The 17,632-nt window shown below is 47.4% G+C and overlaps 1 protein-coding gene across 3 annotated transcripts in view; it reads left to right on the top strand.

Annotated features, from left to right (window-relative positions):
* NKD1 (NKD inhibitor of WNT signaling pathway 1) overlaps positions 1-17,632 on the top strand; it is a 129,561-nt gene that overhangs the window by 40,514 nt on the left and 71,415 nt on the right. Inside the window, exon 1 of one of the 3 annotated variants that reach the window (XM_053271573.1) lies at positions 9,741-9,824. The exons of the other annotated variants lie outside the window; for them this stretch is intronic. Coding sequence (XP_053127548.1) covers positions 9,747-9,824 — 78 coding nt within the window. The 5' untranslated portion in view covers positions 9,741-9,746. Of the gene's footprint in view, positions 1-9,740; positions 9,825-17,632 lie in introns of those variants that run through there. 3 annotated transcript variants of the gene reach the window in all.

The raw sequence follows: 17,632 nt of genomic DNA on the forward strand, positions 1-17,632 counted from the left end.
TGCAATTCGGTGGCAGTTCAGGATATCCGTCTCGGCCTGTCAAGCTGCTTATGATTTCCAGAGTCTGCTTCTCTTTATTCTGAAATAAACAGTATAAGAGCGCTTGATATTGTGTACTGTTGCCATCTCGCCAAAGCTTTCTGTAAATAGGAACCTAGGAAGATGCCTTATACTGAGTCAGACCATTGGTCTCTCTCACTCAGTATTGTCTGCACTTGTCTCAGTATTGTCTGACAATACTGCAGTTTCTCCAAGGTTCCAGGCAGGTGTCTACCTGGAGATGCTGCCAGGAACCGAACTTGGCACCTTCTTCAGGCAAAGCAGATGCTCGGCCACTGGGCTATTGCTCCATGCCTTGAGGGGAATATCTTACAGCCGGCAGTGCTACTGCTCCCATGTAGTCACCCATCCAAATGCAAACCAGAGCACACCCTGCTTACCAAAGGGCAGAATTTGTGCTCCAGTTAAAATGTTCTTCCACTAGCAACCTCCTTTCTTGCAATACTCTTCCTGTGCTTCACTGCCATGTTGCGTAGTCTGTTGTTAACTGGGAAACTTAAAACTAATGGCTCTTCATTGGCTATGCTCCATGTAGGATATGACATCACAATAGAGGAGTGACATCACATCACAGTATTGTGACATCACAATAGAGGAGAAGATCTTTTCTCTAAATGGGGAGGGGTGATTGGTGTTGGTTCAGTTACTGTGCTGGCTGCTGACACCTTTTGCACAGGCTTATGTGAATCTCTGCCCAGTGCTGAGGAGAAATGGATTTTTGCATCCGAAAAGTATTTTCACCAACTCCTGAAACTTTTGCACGTCTTCAGATATTTTTGCCTTAGCATATAGCATTTAACATCTGAAGCGAAGTCACAATACTAGTTTAGAATGCTATTTCATGTTTCTTTTTCTTACATGCTTGAATTTATGGTCTGTCATTTCCTAAATAAATCTTTTATTTAACATCCCCCCCCCCCGGGAATATTCAGAAGCGCTGACACGTACAAAAGGCTCCTGCCACTTGGAAACACGCTATTTTTTGATTTGATGCTGCGAAGGATTAAACAGTAGTTTGGAGAAACCGCCTGGAGAAACTAAGAAGGGCATGTAATACAACTGTCGGTTTTGCTCTCGACGATTGGATCCCCGGGAATCTTGACTTGCTTGGGAGTAGAGAAAGAGGCATCCTTCCAGCAGCTAACCTGGGTGCCAGAACATGGACTAAGGAAGTGGTTCCCAACTGGGGTTCCTCCAGATGTTGCTGAACTACAACTCCCATCATCCTCAGCTACAGTTTATTGTGGCCGGGGATGCTGGGAGTTGTAGTTCAGCAACATCTGGAGGAATCCTGCCTGGGAACAATGGTTCTAAGGGCACATGATACAGTCATCCTGCTGAAGCCAAGTAAGATTTGGTGTGATCAGTGCTTGGATGGGAGACCAATGGATGCCACGTTTTTGGGGGGGAGGTGCCATAGCTCAGTGGAAGAGCATCTGCTTTGCATGTGGTCCAGTCCCTGGCAGCATCTCCAGGTAGGGCTGGGAAAGTCTCCCAGCTGGAACTTTGGAGAGTCACTGCCAATCAGAGCAGACAGGACTGAGCTAGGTGGACCAGTGTTCTGACTCAGTATAAGGCAGCTTTCTGTGTTCCATTATTTGAGGATGGGGTTGTAGCTCAAAGGGATAGGACTGTAACTCAGTGGTAGAGCACCTGGGTTGCATGTAGAAGGTCCCCGGTTCAATCCCTGGCTGCATCTCCAGGTAGGACTGGGAAAGACCCCTACCTGAAAACGTCATTGCCAGTCAGTGTAGACAATAGGGGTGTGCACAAAACCGGTTCGCCCGGTTCGGTTGGAGTCCGAATTGGACTTGAACTGAACCAGGCACGTTCCATTTTGTGCCCCTTGAACAGACCCTTGGCTCGGCTCGCAGTAGCCTCCAAAATGGTCACAGCCACAAGAGAAAGGGCCAGAACGGCCCCCAAATTGGCTGAAAATTCCTTTGGAAGAGCTGGGGGAGGCCGGTGGGGGGAGGGAGGGATGGCAGAGTCCCTGCTGTGGAAGCGCCCCCTGAGAATGCTGGACCCAGCAGTGAGTGTTCTTAAAAAAACACCTTAGAACCCCCGAACCGGGTCCGAGCCGGTTTGGCTTGAGGTCGAGCCAAATCGGACCCAGTCTGGCTGAAGGGCAAGCCCTTGAGCTGGAATGGTTCAGTAGCAAACCAGCTCGACATTGATCCAGTTTGCACATCTCTAGTAGACAATATTGAGCTAGATGGACCAATGGTCTTACTCTTCATAAGGCCGTTTCCTGTATCCCTCTGCAATCTGCAGGTTGGTGCCAGTTAGAGATTGGGTTAGCGCTCCTTCCATTCATGGGCACACGGTGGTACTGAGCATTAGGAGTACGACTGGGAACTTCTGGAATCCTGACAGCTTGTTTTCTATACACATGACCCAAAATCCAAGGCCTGGATTGGAGAATTGCAGCAATCTGGTTTACAGGGCCCCTAGTACCACTGAAGTGTCTGCCTCATGTTTAGCTTGTATGTGCAGGTGAGGGGAAGGGCGTGCACCCACTTCTCCATCATGAGAAGAGGATTGCCAACCTGAGAAATGTATGGCCAAGGCAGAGGAGGGATGCTAGCTTGGAGATTCCCATAGTTTATTTGCTGGAGTGTTTTCTAGGTGTCTAGGAAAGCATGCCTTGGGGCAGGTCTGCGCAACTTTGGCCCTCCAACTGTCTGTGGACTACAATTCCCATCATCTCTAGCCAGAGCGGCCAAGAGTCAGGGATCATGGGAGTTGTAGCCCAACATCTCCAGGGCGCTTTCCAGCTTACACCCTGTGACGGGGTCACGACGTATCTCTGAAGTGTGCTTCCACACTTCCTGTGTTGTGACACAGGAAGTCCCTATGCTGACAGTCCCTACACTGACAGCAGGGACAGTCTTCTGACTACACTGACAGTCCCTACGCTGACAGCAGGGTGCTGTTCTTATTTCCAGAGCCTTGTTTCGAATGGAATTGCTGGGATATAGTGCTATAATGTTGTATGTCCGGCGTAAAAAAAGGTTGCTGTTTTTTGGGGTTGTTAGTTTTCGTGAGACTGCTCCCCCTGCTGGGAGCTTTGCTATTTATGTTTTGAATGCGATTTGCCTGAATGGAAGCATTTTGCTGCTGTTGAGAGGCTAATTTGGAAAGTGCCCTGGAGGGCCGAAGTTGCACAGGTTTGCTCACAGCAAGTAACTTGTTACACCTCGGATTGCCTTGTCAGCTGCCAGGCTGATTCAGTGTAGAGGCTAAGAGGGCAAACCATGAATCGGGAACTTCTTGGTTTGGCTCTTGCCTCTGTCATGGGCTCACTAGGCGGCTTTAAGCAAGCCCCTTTCAGTCCCAGCCTTCCATTGTCAGGGAACGTCTTGGCGGGGACACAGACGAGTCCATGGATTAGGAGTCTGTGGTGAGTGGAGTCCCAGAGCCAGAGTCGTCTTCTTGAATGGAGAGGAGAGCTGGTCTTGTGGTAGCAAGTGTGACTTGTCCCTTTAGCTAAGCAGGGTCCACCTTGGTTGCATATGAATGGGAGACTTGATGTGTGAGCACTGTCAGATATTCTCCTCATAGGATGGAGCCGCTCTGGGAAGAGCATCTAGATTCCAAGTTCCCTCCCTGGTAGTATCTCCAAGATCGGGCTGAGAGAGATTCCTACATGCAACCTTGGAGAAGCTGCTGCCAGTCTGTGTAGGTCAGGGATTCTCAACGTTGGGTCCCCAGATGTTATTGGACTTCAACTCCCATAATCCCCAGCCAAAGACCCCTGGGGCTGGGGATTATGGGAGTTGAAGTCTAATAATCTAGGGACCCAACGTTGAGAATCCCTGGTGTAGACAATACTGAGCTAGATGGACGAATGGCCTGACTCAGTATATGGCAGCTCCCTATGTTCCTATGAACCTACCCTTCATGGCTCTGGGGGACATTTGGACGAGGCCATGTCAGGGAAGAACCATGCTCTGGAGATCTTGGGGCTACCCCCTGCTGTGGAACCACCATTGTCTCTGCCCAGTTCCCAGGGACTGTGCTGCTGCTGAACACGGATCCAGATGTGGCACCAGAGTGCTTGGCTGGCTTGTTATGGAGGAGCGTCGTCGTCGTCGTCCTCCTCCTCCTCCTCCCCTCCCCCTCCCATTTATATCCCTCTCTTCCTCCAAGGAGCCCAGAGCAGTGTACTACATACTTAAGTTTCTCTTTCACAACAACCCTGTGAAGTAGGTTAGGCTGAGAGAGAAGTGACTGGCCCAGAGTCACCCAGTGACTATCATGGCTGAATGGGGATTTGAACTCGGGTCTCCCCAGTCCTAGTCCAGGACTCTAACCACTACACCACTCTGGCTCTCCTTCTTCTTGTGAAGCAGAGGAGTTTTCCCGTGGCGTGGAGACAAGAGCATGCTCCACTTCCTGAGCCCTATTGGGCGTCCTTTGCATCCAGCAGTTGTAGCCTCATTCGCGGTCAGTGTGGCTGCGGCAGCATCCGTCCTAACGATGCTCACCCAGCTGCTGCCTTTCTGGTCTTCCAGCTGCCACCTGTCCTCCTGACTGCCTGTCCGTGCCTGGCGGACTCCACCATCTGCTGCCTGCTGTGACCAGCTCCTTACAGGCGGAGTGTGCCAGGGGGACAATTATACTGACCGTACCTGTCTTCTAGGGGAGCTCGTCTGTCATTCCTAATCTTCTGGCCGAGAAACCAGTGCTTGTGTTTAAAAGGCCTTCTTCTGGAAGTCAACTCCATTCTTGGCTTGCTCTGAAAGTCATAAGCACTGCATTGCAATCGTTAACTGGAAGCCGACCACTTATTCGTGCTTGAAAGGAGGATCGCGCCAGGAAAGTTCACAAGCAAAGCCTCCCAGGACCCGGAGTGCTTTCTCCCTCCTCGCAGCCGAAAAGGTGACTCCTAAGAGAGCAAATTTGCCTTAATTAGGGATTCCTGCTCTTCCCTCTCTCTGCCACTTTCAGACCTACCTCTTGTCCCTAGAACGACGTGGGCTTTGGGCTGGTGCCATCCAGGTTGCTATAATTGGTTAATCTAGCTGTCAAGATAACAGGCTTGAATTTGTGCACAGAATTAATATTATGATTAGGCCGTTGCTCTACAAAGCAGAAAATCTGTCCCTTTCATCAGACATTTGTTTGAGAAGGAGCTATTGTTCCCGGGAAGGCCGCTTGACTGCTGCAGTGGGAGATAATCCATTTAGCAGATCACTCTTGAACGGTATGACTTCAGGACTCGCGTGGCCTTGGCGGAGTTCATTAACGTGCATGCTTCCTCGCTAGGATGGTCTTTCCATAAATGTGCTGTATATTTTTATGTCAATTGCCGATTCTATTTGATGCAGTCTCCAGCATTCCTGGGTTCACACTGGTGTATGGAACTCATAAGACTCCCTTTTAAAACTTCTTTCCCCAGCTCTCTGATTCTTATGGACTAGATTCTTCAGTGTTCTCATGTCCTTTGGATCACCTTTATCATGCCTTTTCATGGGCAGGATGTGAGCAACTGCACACCCAGTATCTCCTAATGACCCTGCTGTGAATTAGGCTGAGTTGGAACCAATTTGGCAAAGCTGGACCATTGTCTCTGCTGTCTTACAGGACACGCAAACACAATTTTTTGCTTTTAAAGACCCTGGCTGCCAACTGGGTGTGCTGGAGGCTGGCTTTGGGAATGGGGTGAGGGGCAAAGGGTCTAAACTACACACACCCCTCACACAGACAGACAGACAGACAGACAGACAGACAGACACACACACACACACACACACACACAAAAGGGGGTTACTCTATGCTTTCCTGGGATCTACCCTCAGTAGAGAGATTGCTCTGATCCCAATCTAGGAGCAATGTCACCAGTACAGTCATGAGTTGCCAGCAACCAAGCACCATGTCACCATCTGTTACTAATTCTAGAAAAGGAGAAGCTGTAGGGATTAATGCTCTCTCAGCCAAGGACCTGTCAATGCTAGATCAGGACTGCTCAACTTCGGCCCTCCTGCAGATGCTGACCTACAATTCCCATAATCCTTGGCTATCAGCCACTGCGGCTGGGGATCATGGGAGTTGTAGTCAAAAAACAGCTGGGTGGGGGTCCTAAGTTGAGCAGGCCTGTGCTAGATTAAGGTAAATCTTAGTGCTGGTTAGTTAGGTAATGTTCCTGTATTTTCCTTTGAATCCCTGTGTGCCTTTATTTATTTCCAGTTCCCCAAATTTTCCTGATTTTGTGTGCAGCCCTCATTTCTCAATACAGTTCATATTCTTAGAAGTGGCTTCAGTCTGATTTAAAAGGTTCTGGAGAGTGACTTGCAAACCCCTTCCCCATGTGCCTTATAAACTCATTCATTGCCATTGAGTTGTTTTCACAATAATATGTGGTTGTCTAGAGCTGGGTTGTGTGGACTCTGGTTGCACAGTGGCTGTAAGTCCCAAGCCAGACAGTTCTAGGTTGTTGGAGCCGTGTCTACACCTGGTCAGTGGCTTGAGATCAGTCTTCAACTGGTGGCAGCCTACCTTGAAGGAGCGGTTACTAACCCCTATTTTAAAAGCTGTGCAAACTTGATATGAAGACTTGCAACCCACATTTACCTCCAGAGAAGTTCCATCTTCCTAGAACTCTGAATTCAGTCATGGTCAGCTCTACATTGATCATGCTGTCTGGACAAGAACGGTATAGGTTAGTTCTCCTCTTGGTCCATACCTTCCTCTCCCAGCATCCTCCTGAGAACACAGAAATCTGCCTTGCTAGCTCAGTCCAGAGGCCCATCTTCCTCAACACCAGCCAACCACAACCCCACCATGAACTCCTAAAGGCTTATGTGTAGGTGATGAACTTCTGGGTACAGTTGAACTTTGTATCGATGGAGAATCCTAGGAAGAGTGCTCCTAGGTCAGTGGTAGTTCTGACCAGCGGTCCCACTAATTTTTTTTCATCTCTGTGTGGCATGAGTTTTATTCTGGGCGGCAGTATCAAGGTGGTGTGTGTGCACACCTGCATTCAGAATGGGGCCTTCCTGATTCAACCTGAGCGGGATCTAAAATGAACTGAGCAGACAGCCAAAAACTTGTGAGTGCTCGCATGTGTGCACGCCTTGGAGGGAACAGTGGTTCTGACATGGATTCAGTAGACCGGGGTGGCCATCCTTGTTGGACAGCAGTTCCCATAATCCGAGGCAGCAATAAATTGCAGAGATGATGGGAGTTGTAGTACGACAGCAGCTGGATGTCACGTTGGCCAGCCCTCAGATAGACTATCCAGTTGGGTGTCCGGCTTATCTTTTCTACCACCATGTCAGCTGGAGTGGGATGGAAGAGAGGATGAAAGAATTCTAGCAGCATAATTTCTCCGCTGAGTCCAGGCCTCTGTTTCCTGCCCCCTAATTTTACTCACACTCCCTCCTTGATTCCTCCTCCCCACTCCCACTTTCAGATGTTGAAATAGAAAATGTAACTTGAAACTTTTTTGTGGGCTCTTGAGAGATCAAGAGTCCTTTTTAAGCTTCTTATTGGATCAGCGGCTAGAAACTTATCATGGGGCTTGAACTCTTTCTCGTTTTAATGGAAGTTTCTCGGCACTGGAGCAAACATCACAACTCTGTATCCTCCAGGGATAACTTGCCACTTTCCACATACAAGCAGAACTAAATATTGGACTTTGATGTCCTTCATCTCTCTCCCTCCCTCCCCCCTCCCCCCTCTCCTTCCTCTTGCTTCCAACCTGTTGGTCATGAGTTGGTTTTCTGCTGCCCATGCTAAACTCAGCCTTACTGATGTTTGTGTGTTTAGATGTATGCCTTGGAACAGGAGTAGGTAACCTTGGCTCGCCAGCTGTTACATAGGAAGCTGCCGTATACGGAGTCAGACCATTGGTCCGCCTAGCTCCGTATTGTCTACACAGCCTGCAGTGACTTCTCCAAGGCTGCAGGCAGGAGTCTCCCTCAGCCCTGTCTTGGACATGCCAGGGAGAGAACTTTGGACCTTCTGCATGCAAGCATGCAGCTGCACCTCCCAGAGTGGCCCCATCACCCATTTCTGTGTCTCCTTGGGCTAAAAGTAGCCCGATACACAATCCCTGATGCCGTTAACCCAGGCTAAAAGCTGGGCTAGGCGGCGCTGCCCTGCTGGGATTGGGCCCCATCCTGGCAGTTCTCACACACAGACTAACCCAGGCTGAGGTTAGGTTGTGTGAGAACAGCCTCATTGTCTTGTGCATTCTCTGAGCAGACAGGATTTAATCTGATTTTGCCAGCATTCACCAAAAACTAACCATGCATTTGGAGATGGCTTACGTGTGCCCAAATGCAAGTTAAAAATATCCACATCTCCTTCCAACGCATGTAGAAACTGATGGCTGTGAAACCCTCTGTATGTCACAATCACGGACTGAGAGATGAGGATTCTTGTCGCGTCTCCCTTCACGACGGCCCACTAAACTGCACTCGTCAGCTTTAAAAGTTGTCTTATCTAATTAGTGTATTAGAAGTGGATGGGCTTCCAGTCGCAAGTTCAGAGCCTCTGCTAATTATGTGTTGAATGTAATTTTAGTTAATGTATTAGAGCATTGTCCCAGGGCTGTTCTCATTAAGGGAAATCCTCGTTCCTCTTGCTTTTGTGTGCGCATGCGTAAGGAGCAGGTTTTCTTGCATACGGCAGGCAATGTGTCTGGAATGAGCCAGGGAGAACCACAGTCTAGAACTGTATGTGAAAAAGAGTCAGAACTGGAACTGGGCTGTCTGGTATTCTGTTCTCACCAGCTGCCACTCAGTTGTCTCTTTGGACTGACAAGGAGGGCATGAAGGTCACACCCTTCCGCTGAACTTTGTCCCCAGTGTTTAGTAATCACAGGTATACTGCCTTTGAGCTTGGAAGTTCTATGTACCCCTTCTGGTTATTAATTGTTTATCTCCTATGAATGTGTCTAATTCTTTCCTAAAGCTGTCTAGATTAGTGGTAATCAACACATGCGGTAGCAGCAAATTCCATACATTCAGAACCGCAAATCCAATGAGCCCGCGGTTCCACGGCCCCCCTCTCCCTGCTCTCCTGTCCGAATCCTGACGTAATGGAGAGCGTCCTCTCTGCAGTCAGCAAGACTTCAGAGAAGAGGGGAAACTATCTGTGTGGGCTTTCATCTTGAGTGAAGGACAGCCCGCACAGCCAATCATGCTGGAGGTGAGGGAGGAACTCCCTCCCTCATCTCCGGTTGAAAGGGACACAGCCTGTGGTTCCGCATTTGGACATACCGCAGGCTGTGTCCAACCTTGAGTTGCGGTGACAAAGCTCACTACAACCCAGGGGTTCCAACTGGATTTCCAAATCTGAACCCTCAGTTTCATCACCGTGCCTACCTCCAAGTGCCCGCATTCGCACGTAACGCTCTTGGAACCGCAGGCCCCTTCAACTGTGATTCATGTTATATGCGAATGTGACCATTGTGCAAAGAAGTTACATCCTTTTGCCTGTCTACCGGCAAAAAAGAAGTTACATCCTTTTGCCTGTCATAGCTTCAACAGATGGCCTTGGGTTAATATTATAAGATAGACAGAAAAACCTTTCCTTTGAACGAGAGTAACATATAGGTTAAGGACTGCAGTGCCAACATGCATCTGTCTTTCTCTGGTTTGTCTTTGTAGTGGCTCACCACCCTCAGTGAATTAGAGGCAGACAGTCATTCAGGAAGTATAAGAGGGAAGCCAAGAATGCATTTTGGGTTTGCCACACGTAAGAAGCCCTCTGCTACTCTCGAGATGACAACAGAACACAAACTTCTGCTTAACGTAAGCAACGTTAACACTCCGTGGTTTGTGTTTGATTTCTAAAGAGAGGCTCACGTTTCAGAGCTCAAACGCGGGCTTGCCATACACTTCTTGGTGGTTTCTGTGCTGAGTTCAAAGGCTACCCTCCTGGGCAAATGAAATTCTTAAAGTCTCCCCCCCACACACTTATAGTAGAAATCTGGCATTTTGCAACCATAATGGAGCGCCACAATTTACAGCTTCATTTTCTCTGCTGAAATATTGTTTTTACTCTTGGAATTCTTCCTCTCCTTCCACCACACCCTGCTTCCTTTTGTGAGCCTTCCTAAAGTTCAGAATCTCTTGGAGTCATAGGACCATAGCAAGCTGCCTCCTACTGAGTCAGACCATTGGGCCATCTAGCTCAGTAGTGTCTACACTGACTGGCAGCGGCTCTCCGCGGTTTCAGAGATACGTCTTTCCCAGCCCTACCTGGAGATGCTGCCAGGGATTGAACCTGGGACCCTCTGCATGCAGAGCAGATGTTCCACCGCTGAGCTATAGCCCCATCCCCTAAGGGGAATATTTACAACAGAAAGTACTCACATGTAGTCGCCCATCCAAATGCAATCCAAGAGGGACCTTGCTTAGCAAACGGGACAATTCATGCATGCAAGACCAACCATTTGTTTCTACGCTGACAGTAAACCCTGGTCCAGCCCATGGGACAGACTATTCAGCTTCTGGGTTTCTTTTAGCAACAAACCACACTGTTTCACAGGGTTCCTGGCCTGGAAAAAAAAGTATGGAGTTCTTTACCTGCTAGCAGTTTGGATGGGATCTTTAATTGGGGCTGTTTGCAGAGGCTCTTTAATCTTCTGTCTTGGCTGGTTGCTGCCAGAGCAATTGAGATGGCCTGAAGTGATTATTTATGGTGGTCATATTCTGGTGCTTGTTTCCTTTTTAAGAGGCAATATTGAACGACAGCTCTGCAGGCTGTATTATGTATGTATGTATCTATGACACAGCGGGGAAATGCTTGACTAACAAGTGAAAGGTTGCCGGTTCGAATCCCCGCTGGTACTATATCGGGCAGCCGCGATGCAGGAAGGTGCTGAAAGACATCATCTCATACTGCGCGGGAGGAGGCAATGGTAAACCCCTCCTGTATTCTACCAAAGAAAACCACAGGGCTCTGTGGTCACCAGGAGTCGACACCGACTCGACAGCACACTTTACCTCTGCCTGTATCCAAGACTAGTTTCCCCCCAAGTTCTTTGCCGTTAAAAATCAGGGGGCCATCTTAAATTCAGAGCCCCCTTCCTTTTGGGTAGAGAAGGGTATAACCTATATTCAACCTCTGATTTTTAAGGGGCTCATCTTAAATTCTGAGTCGTCTTGTATTCCGGTAAGTACAGTATCAGAGACTTTAAAAAAAGCATACCTAATTATTCTTTTGGGGCGGGGTATGATTGCATTTAATTATCAAAAGGGAGGCTGTTGGCCCAGGTCCCAGATCTTTTAAATACCTAGCAGTGCCCCTGGCTGCCTGGGATTTCCCCTTTCATGCTTATTGTGTTGCTGTGCAGAGCCAGTGATGCTGCCAGATGGAACTTGTGCAAGCTCTTCTGCCATTTCCCTTAAAAAAGGCGGGGGGGAGGAGTCCAGACTTGCAAACAGGGCTGGCATGCTCCAAACACCTGCCAGCTCTGTGCATCATCCTTTCTTGGCTCCAGCGTGCAGCGTGGAGTTGGCACAGGAACTGTGGAGAGGCAGGGTTAGTGTTTTGATTGCAAGCCAGAGCCAGATACTGAAATAGGCCGTGGGCCCGGCTCCAGTAATTGTTGGCTCCGGATCAATGAAAACTGTCGGTAGGCCAGTAAATCGTGTGGTATGTGGCCTTAGTTTCTATATATCATCTTCGGGCTGGTGTCACCCTGACTCGGGGACAAGAACATTATCAACATATCATCAAGTCCGCCAGGAGCTCTTTTATTACATTTTGCCCCTTTGATTTACATCCGTTCACTTCTTAAATTTCACACAGGTCAGTTTTGACAGCTCGCCAGAGCAACAAGAAAGGGGGCAGGGTATTTTTCTCTTCGGCTGAAATAGATCTCGACAGAACCGATCTGGGACAGGCTTAATTTGGCACCAGGTGTCCATGTTGGAACTCAAGGGCCAGAGTTAACTTGAACAACTCTGCCTTCATTGATCTAGGAACATGTCGAGATGGGGCCGTTAATTGGGGTGAACGAGAGAAGCTTTGCAAGACCTGAGTTGCATGCCCTTATTTTTTAATTATATCTTGATTCTATCCCAACCTCTCTCCAAAGAGCTAAGGATATGAATTGGTCAGTTTTAACTATGATGTGGCTATCCCAATCATAAGTGGCGCTGTGTCCAAAAGTGAGGCAGCTAGTTAAATATTGCTGTTCCAGCTCAGTACCACACTTGCTTACTAGGCTACTGGGATGCATTTGGCTCTTGCAGAAGTTAAGATAAGCAAGATCTGCTCAGGGTTGTGTGGTTTTCTGTGTTGTGAGTGCAGTTTTGATATAGATTCAATACCCTGAGCCTTTCGGCTTATTTCTTTTTTCTTAACCCAAATTCTTCGCTGCAGAGAGAAGTATGAGACCAGAGGGACTAGCACATTTAAAATGTGAGAAATTAGCCATGTGGGGAGATCTCATTTCTGGGAGAATAGAGGTTCAGGGTGTGTTTTTTAGAATAGGATTGGAAACAAATATTTAATTCCAAGATGCAGGCAGCAACATTTTAAGAGCGTTAGGACTCAGCAAATATTTTAAGTAAAGTGTGCTGTCAAGTCGGTGTCGACTCCTGGCAACCACAGAGCCCTGTGGTTGTCTTTGGTAGAATTCAGGAGGGGTTTACCATTGCCGTCTCCTGTGCAGTAGGAGATGATGCCTTTCACCAGAGGAGAGTTGGTCTTGTGGTAGCAAGCATGACTTGTCCCCTTAGCTAAGCAGGGTCTGCCCTGTTTGCATATGAATGGGAGACTAGAAGTGTGAGCTCTGTAAGATCTTCCCCTCAGGGGATGGAGCTGCTCTGGGAAGAGCATCTAGGTTCCAAGTTCCCTCCCTGGCTTCTCCAAGATAGGGCTGAGAGAGATTCCTGCCTGCAGCCTTGGAGAAGCCGCTGCCAGTCTGTGAAGACAATACTGGGCTAGATAGATCAATGGTCTGACTCTGTATATGGCAGTTTCCTATATCACTGCTATGTCACTGCTCAGTAGCCTGCTATGTTTCCTATATTGCTGCTGCCTGATATTGGTATTTCCCATTGTATGGGAAACATACCACCGGGAATTCGAAATGGCAACCTCTGGCTTGCTAATAGGAACATAGGAAGCTACCATATACTGAGTCAGACCCTTGGTCTATCTAGCTCAGTATTGTCTTCACAGACTGGCAGCAGCTTCTCCAAGGTTGCAGGCAGGAATCTCTCTCAGCCCTATCCTGAATTAACCTGAGCAGGATCTAAAATTAACTGAGCAGACAACAAAAAACTTGAGTGTGTGCATGTGCACATGTTTTCTTAAAGGAAACACTGCATCCCACCCGGGCCCCTGATCCTGAGAAAGACCCGCTGTGTCATACAGTAGGCTGGTTCAAAAAGTCATCAGAATCAGGGTAGGTGGCAGGCTACCCTGGTTTGCATGATCGTGTAAAACTCAAAACAATCCTTCCAGCCCAGGTTGCTCAAAGCAGGGTAACCCAACTTTCCTACTCCTGCTCTTAACCGAGGTAGAAGGAGAGAATAGCTTCCTTGCCTCCTCTGGTTGTGTAAATCCATTCACCTCTTCTACCCAGCCACTGGGACCCAGAAGGCTCTCCTTCACATGGGAACAATAGAGAACCATGGCTTGGGGATGCCTTCCATGGATAGGCCATTCTGTGAAGCATACTTGATGATCCTGAAGTTGGGACCACTTCAGCAAGCCTGGGTCCACCCCCCCTGCTGCTTTGTGGTCAGAGGGTGGCTGCTGATGTCACGAGGCTTTTCCAGTCTGCTGGCAGTGCAAAGCATGCTGGGAAGGCATGTGAAGCCTAGGGGGACTTTCCATGCCTGCCACTCCAGATTTCAACAATGGATGCCCCCACCTGGCTTAATCATGTGTTTCCTGGGCTTGCAGACCCAAATACAGGTTCTGGTCATGGGCTGCTAATGGAATAGGTGCTCTCTAACTCTCCAACCCACCCCCCAAATGGCCGTGTGAATCAGCCTGGTGAGTTTTACGAAGCGTTATGCAGAAGAGAAGGAAACATGTTCTCCATTGCTCTTTTCAGTGGTTGTCCCACGCCTGCCATAACATCGGCTTCCTCTCTGAGACTTACTCATGGGCTTTGAAGTGGAGCAAACCTATACTTAAGTGCCCTGCCTCAGCCTTTGCAGGCAACTTGCTACGTAGATGCAAAAGTCACTGGTCAATGCTAACATTTTTATTTTTTTTAAAAAAACCAAACAAACCCAAAAACTCTAAAGCTCCACTCCTTCCAGAATCAGCCAGCTTCTGTGAAGCTCTCTCAGTTGCCAAATCCCATGTTTTAAATCAAAGCTTATATTGGAGTTACATGACCGCAGAAGGCATTTCAAACCAGTAAACCACTCGACCTCTTTGGAGCTGTATGAATTTAAAAGCAGACAAGCCGGGTTTGAGGTGGATTGTTTGTTTTTTCCTTATAAAAACACACACCACATATTTTTATTTTGAGGCTTTTTATCTAGCATGATCTCTCGGTCTGTGTTCTATGCAAGCATAACCCTCCTGAAGGCTATGTGTGTGTGACTCAGCATCTATCTCATACTGCTCTAATGCCATCCCCCTGCTCCCTGTTGGACCAGAACTACCGGCATATGTTTCCAGTGCCTTTTCTGGTGGTGTTGGCCTGAGGAGAATTGTACAGTCTGCTGGCCTTCTTTCCTCAACCAAAGACAAGCCCCCAGGACTCAAACCGAACCAGGCAAACCGTTTTTGTGCACACCCCTAGCTTTAGACAGTGCGTGAAGGCAAGGTTATTCCCTTGAGTGGATGATGTTTTAATTCTGCTTTTATTGCTTTACTGCTATTTTACTGCGAATTGGCTTTTATGGATCTATTATATGTTTGAATGCATGTTTCATTCTTGCCCCAGGATGTTTATGTTGGCAGGCAGGACAGAAATGTTCTAAATAAGGGTCTCACCTGCTTAAAGACATCTTAGATAATTGTATTAGCCGATTAATCGGTTGGTTAAATTTGCATATGGGTAAAAACTATAGTTCTGGAGCAAGAAACGCGCATAGAACATAGAGGCTCATAAGAACATAGGAACATAGAAAGTTGTCTCATACTGAGTCAGACTATTGGTCCATCTTGTTCAGTGCACTGACTGGCTGTGACATCTCCAAGTTGTCAGGCAGGAGTCTTTCCCAGCCCTACCTGGAGATTCCAATGATCGAACCTGGGGCATAGGAACATAGGAAGCTACCATATACTGAGTCAGACCATAGATCCATCTCGCTCAGTATTGAGCGAGATTCCTTCTCTGTCAGGATCTCCAAGATAGGGCTGAGAGAGATTCCTGCCTGCAACCTTGGAGAAGCAGCTACATAGACTGGCAGCTGCTTCTCCAAGGTTGCAGGCAGGAATCTCTCTCAGCCCTATCTTGGAGATCCTGACAGAGAAGGAATTTGGAGCCTAGATGCTCTTCCCAGAGCGGCTCCACCCCCTGAAGGGATTCTCTTACAGAGCTTACACTTCTAGTCTCCCTTTCATATGCAACCAGGGCAGACCCTGCTTAGCTTAAGGGAACAAGTCATGCTTGCTGCCACAAGACCAGCTCTCTCCTTCTGCATGCAAAGCAGATGTTCTTCCCCTGAGCTACAGCCCCCTAAAGGTGGCATAAACGGGCCTTAGACCATGCTCTGGGATTCTTTTGTGAGTAGCTGTTGCGTATGTGGTTTGTAGAATGTGCATAATCACAGAAGAGATATTCCCTCCTTAAAAGATGGAATATCTCTTTTAAGACACTGTACTTCTTATAAGTAATCTTTTGTTTTTAATTGCTACTCCGCTGGTATGTTCCCCAGACTATGGGAAACTCCTATATTGGGCAGCAGCGATATAGGAAGATGCTGAAAGGCATCATCTCATACTGCACAGGAGATGGCAATGGCAAACCCCTCTTGTATTTTAGCAAAGACAACCACAGGGCTCTGTGGGTGCCAGGAGCTGAAATCAACTTGACAGCACACTTTACCTTTACCTGATTAATTTGGGACCATGTGTTTCTGCAGGAATTTTTCTGGCAGAGGAATACACACATCCAGCTGTATTCTAAAATATGTCCATAGATATCTAGATGTTATAGATAGGAGACTGCTGAATCTGGGGAGGGCAGATGACCTGACCCTGCCTCCCCTGCAAATGCTCATGTTGGGACCCTTTCGATTGAAAAGTAGTTACATCAATATAATTGAAAAAACAACAACAGTTAAATGTTGCACATCCTAATTTTAAATGAAAGACATATAATTAACCATGTCTACATCTTGTCAACACTGGCCCAGTTTGCATTGTGAATGAGTCACTGAGTCTGATGGGCTAGGACGTAGGAACATATGAATATAGTAACATAGGAAGCTGCCATATACTGAGTCAGACCCTTGGTCCATCTAGGTCAGTATTGTCTACACAGACTGGCAGAGGCTTCTCCAAGGCTGTAGGCAGGAGTCCCTCTCAGCCCTATCTTGGAGATGCCAGGGAGCAGGGTGAATTTGATTTAAATCAAATCAATTCAAATCATGATATAAATCACGGTTTAAATCACTAGTCAGTAAAACTAGATTTAAATCATGGTTTTTTACATAAAGACTCATTCTTGCTGGTATAATCTTAATATCTACAACCAGATGAAGGTTTCATTTTTGGTCTTCTTCTAGCTAGAAAAATTGCCCAAAATAATCTTACAGAAACCTCTGGAAGAGCATGACATTGTGAATGGATTGATGAAATTCATTTACCAAAAATTTTAAACATTGCATGTATACAGCATCATGTGACATAATTAAAAACTAATCTTTATTTCATGATGAATACCTCTGGACTATAATGTATCTTAAATAGAAAACTATCTTGTCAACTCCTGGCAATCACAGAGCCCTGTGGTTGTCATTGGTAGAATACAGGAAGGGTTGACCATTGCCTCCTCCCGTGCAGTCCGAGATGATGCCTTTCAGCATCTTCCTATATCGCTGCAGCCCAACAGAGGTTTTTCCCATAGTCTGGGAATCATACTAGCGGGGATTCGAACCGGCAACCTCTGGCTCTCTAGGCAAGTTGTTTCCCCACTGCGCCATTAGGTTCCTCCACTTAAACAAAATGCAAAGCTTCCTGGTTTCTTATACCAGAATATCCTGCAATGTCAAAACTATGGCTTTAGCAACTCCAACAGACCTAGGTAGCAAATCCAGCAAAGTGTGGCTTGTTTCCTTAACTAGCATACCAATAGGTCTGGTCAGAGCTCAAGTGAGCCATGATTAGGTCCCTTGAAGGCAATGGGACTCCCTCCATTGGTTTCAATGGGACTTGTCTGACTGTGGTTGAACTGGGACCAATGTTCCCTGTCACAGGCATTCCCAGATATTGTTGACCACAACTCCCATAATCCCCAGCCAAAGCCATCACAGCTAGGGATGCTGGAAGTTGCAGTCAACATGATCTGGGAATCCCTGTTAGAGGAAACACTGATTGGGACCCTCATCTTTCAACTGGTATTTTTTCAAATGATGCTTCTGCTACTCGGAGGCATCTATCTGTGCATTTATTACAGCGATTGAAGCAGCTT

The sequence above is a fragment of the Hemicordylus capensis genome, chromosome 9 (genome assembly GCF_027244095.1).
Source record: "Hemicordylus capensis ecotype Gifberg chromosome 9, rHemCap1.1.pri, whole genome shotgun sequence".
Taxonomy (NCBI): domain Eukaryota; kingdom Metazoa; phylum Chordata; class Lepidosauria; order Squamata; family Cordylidae; genus Hemicordylus; species Hemicordylus capensis.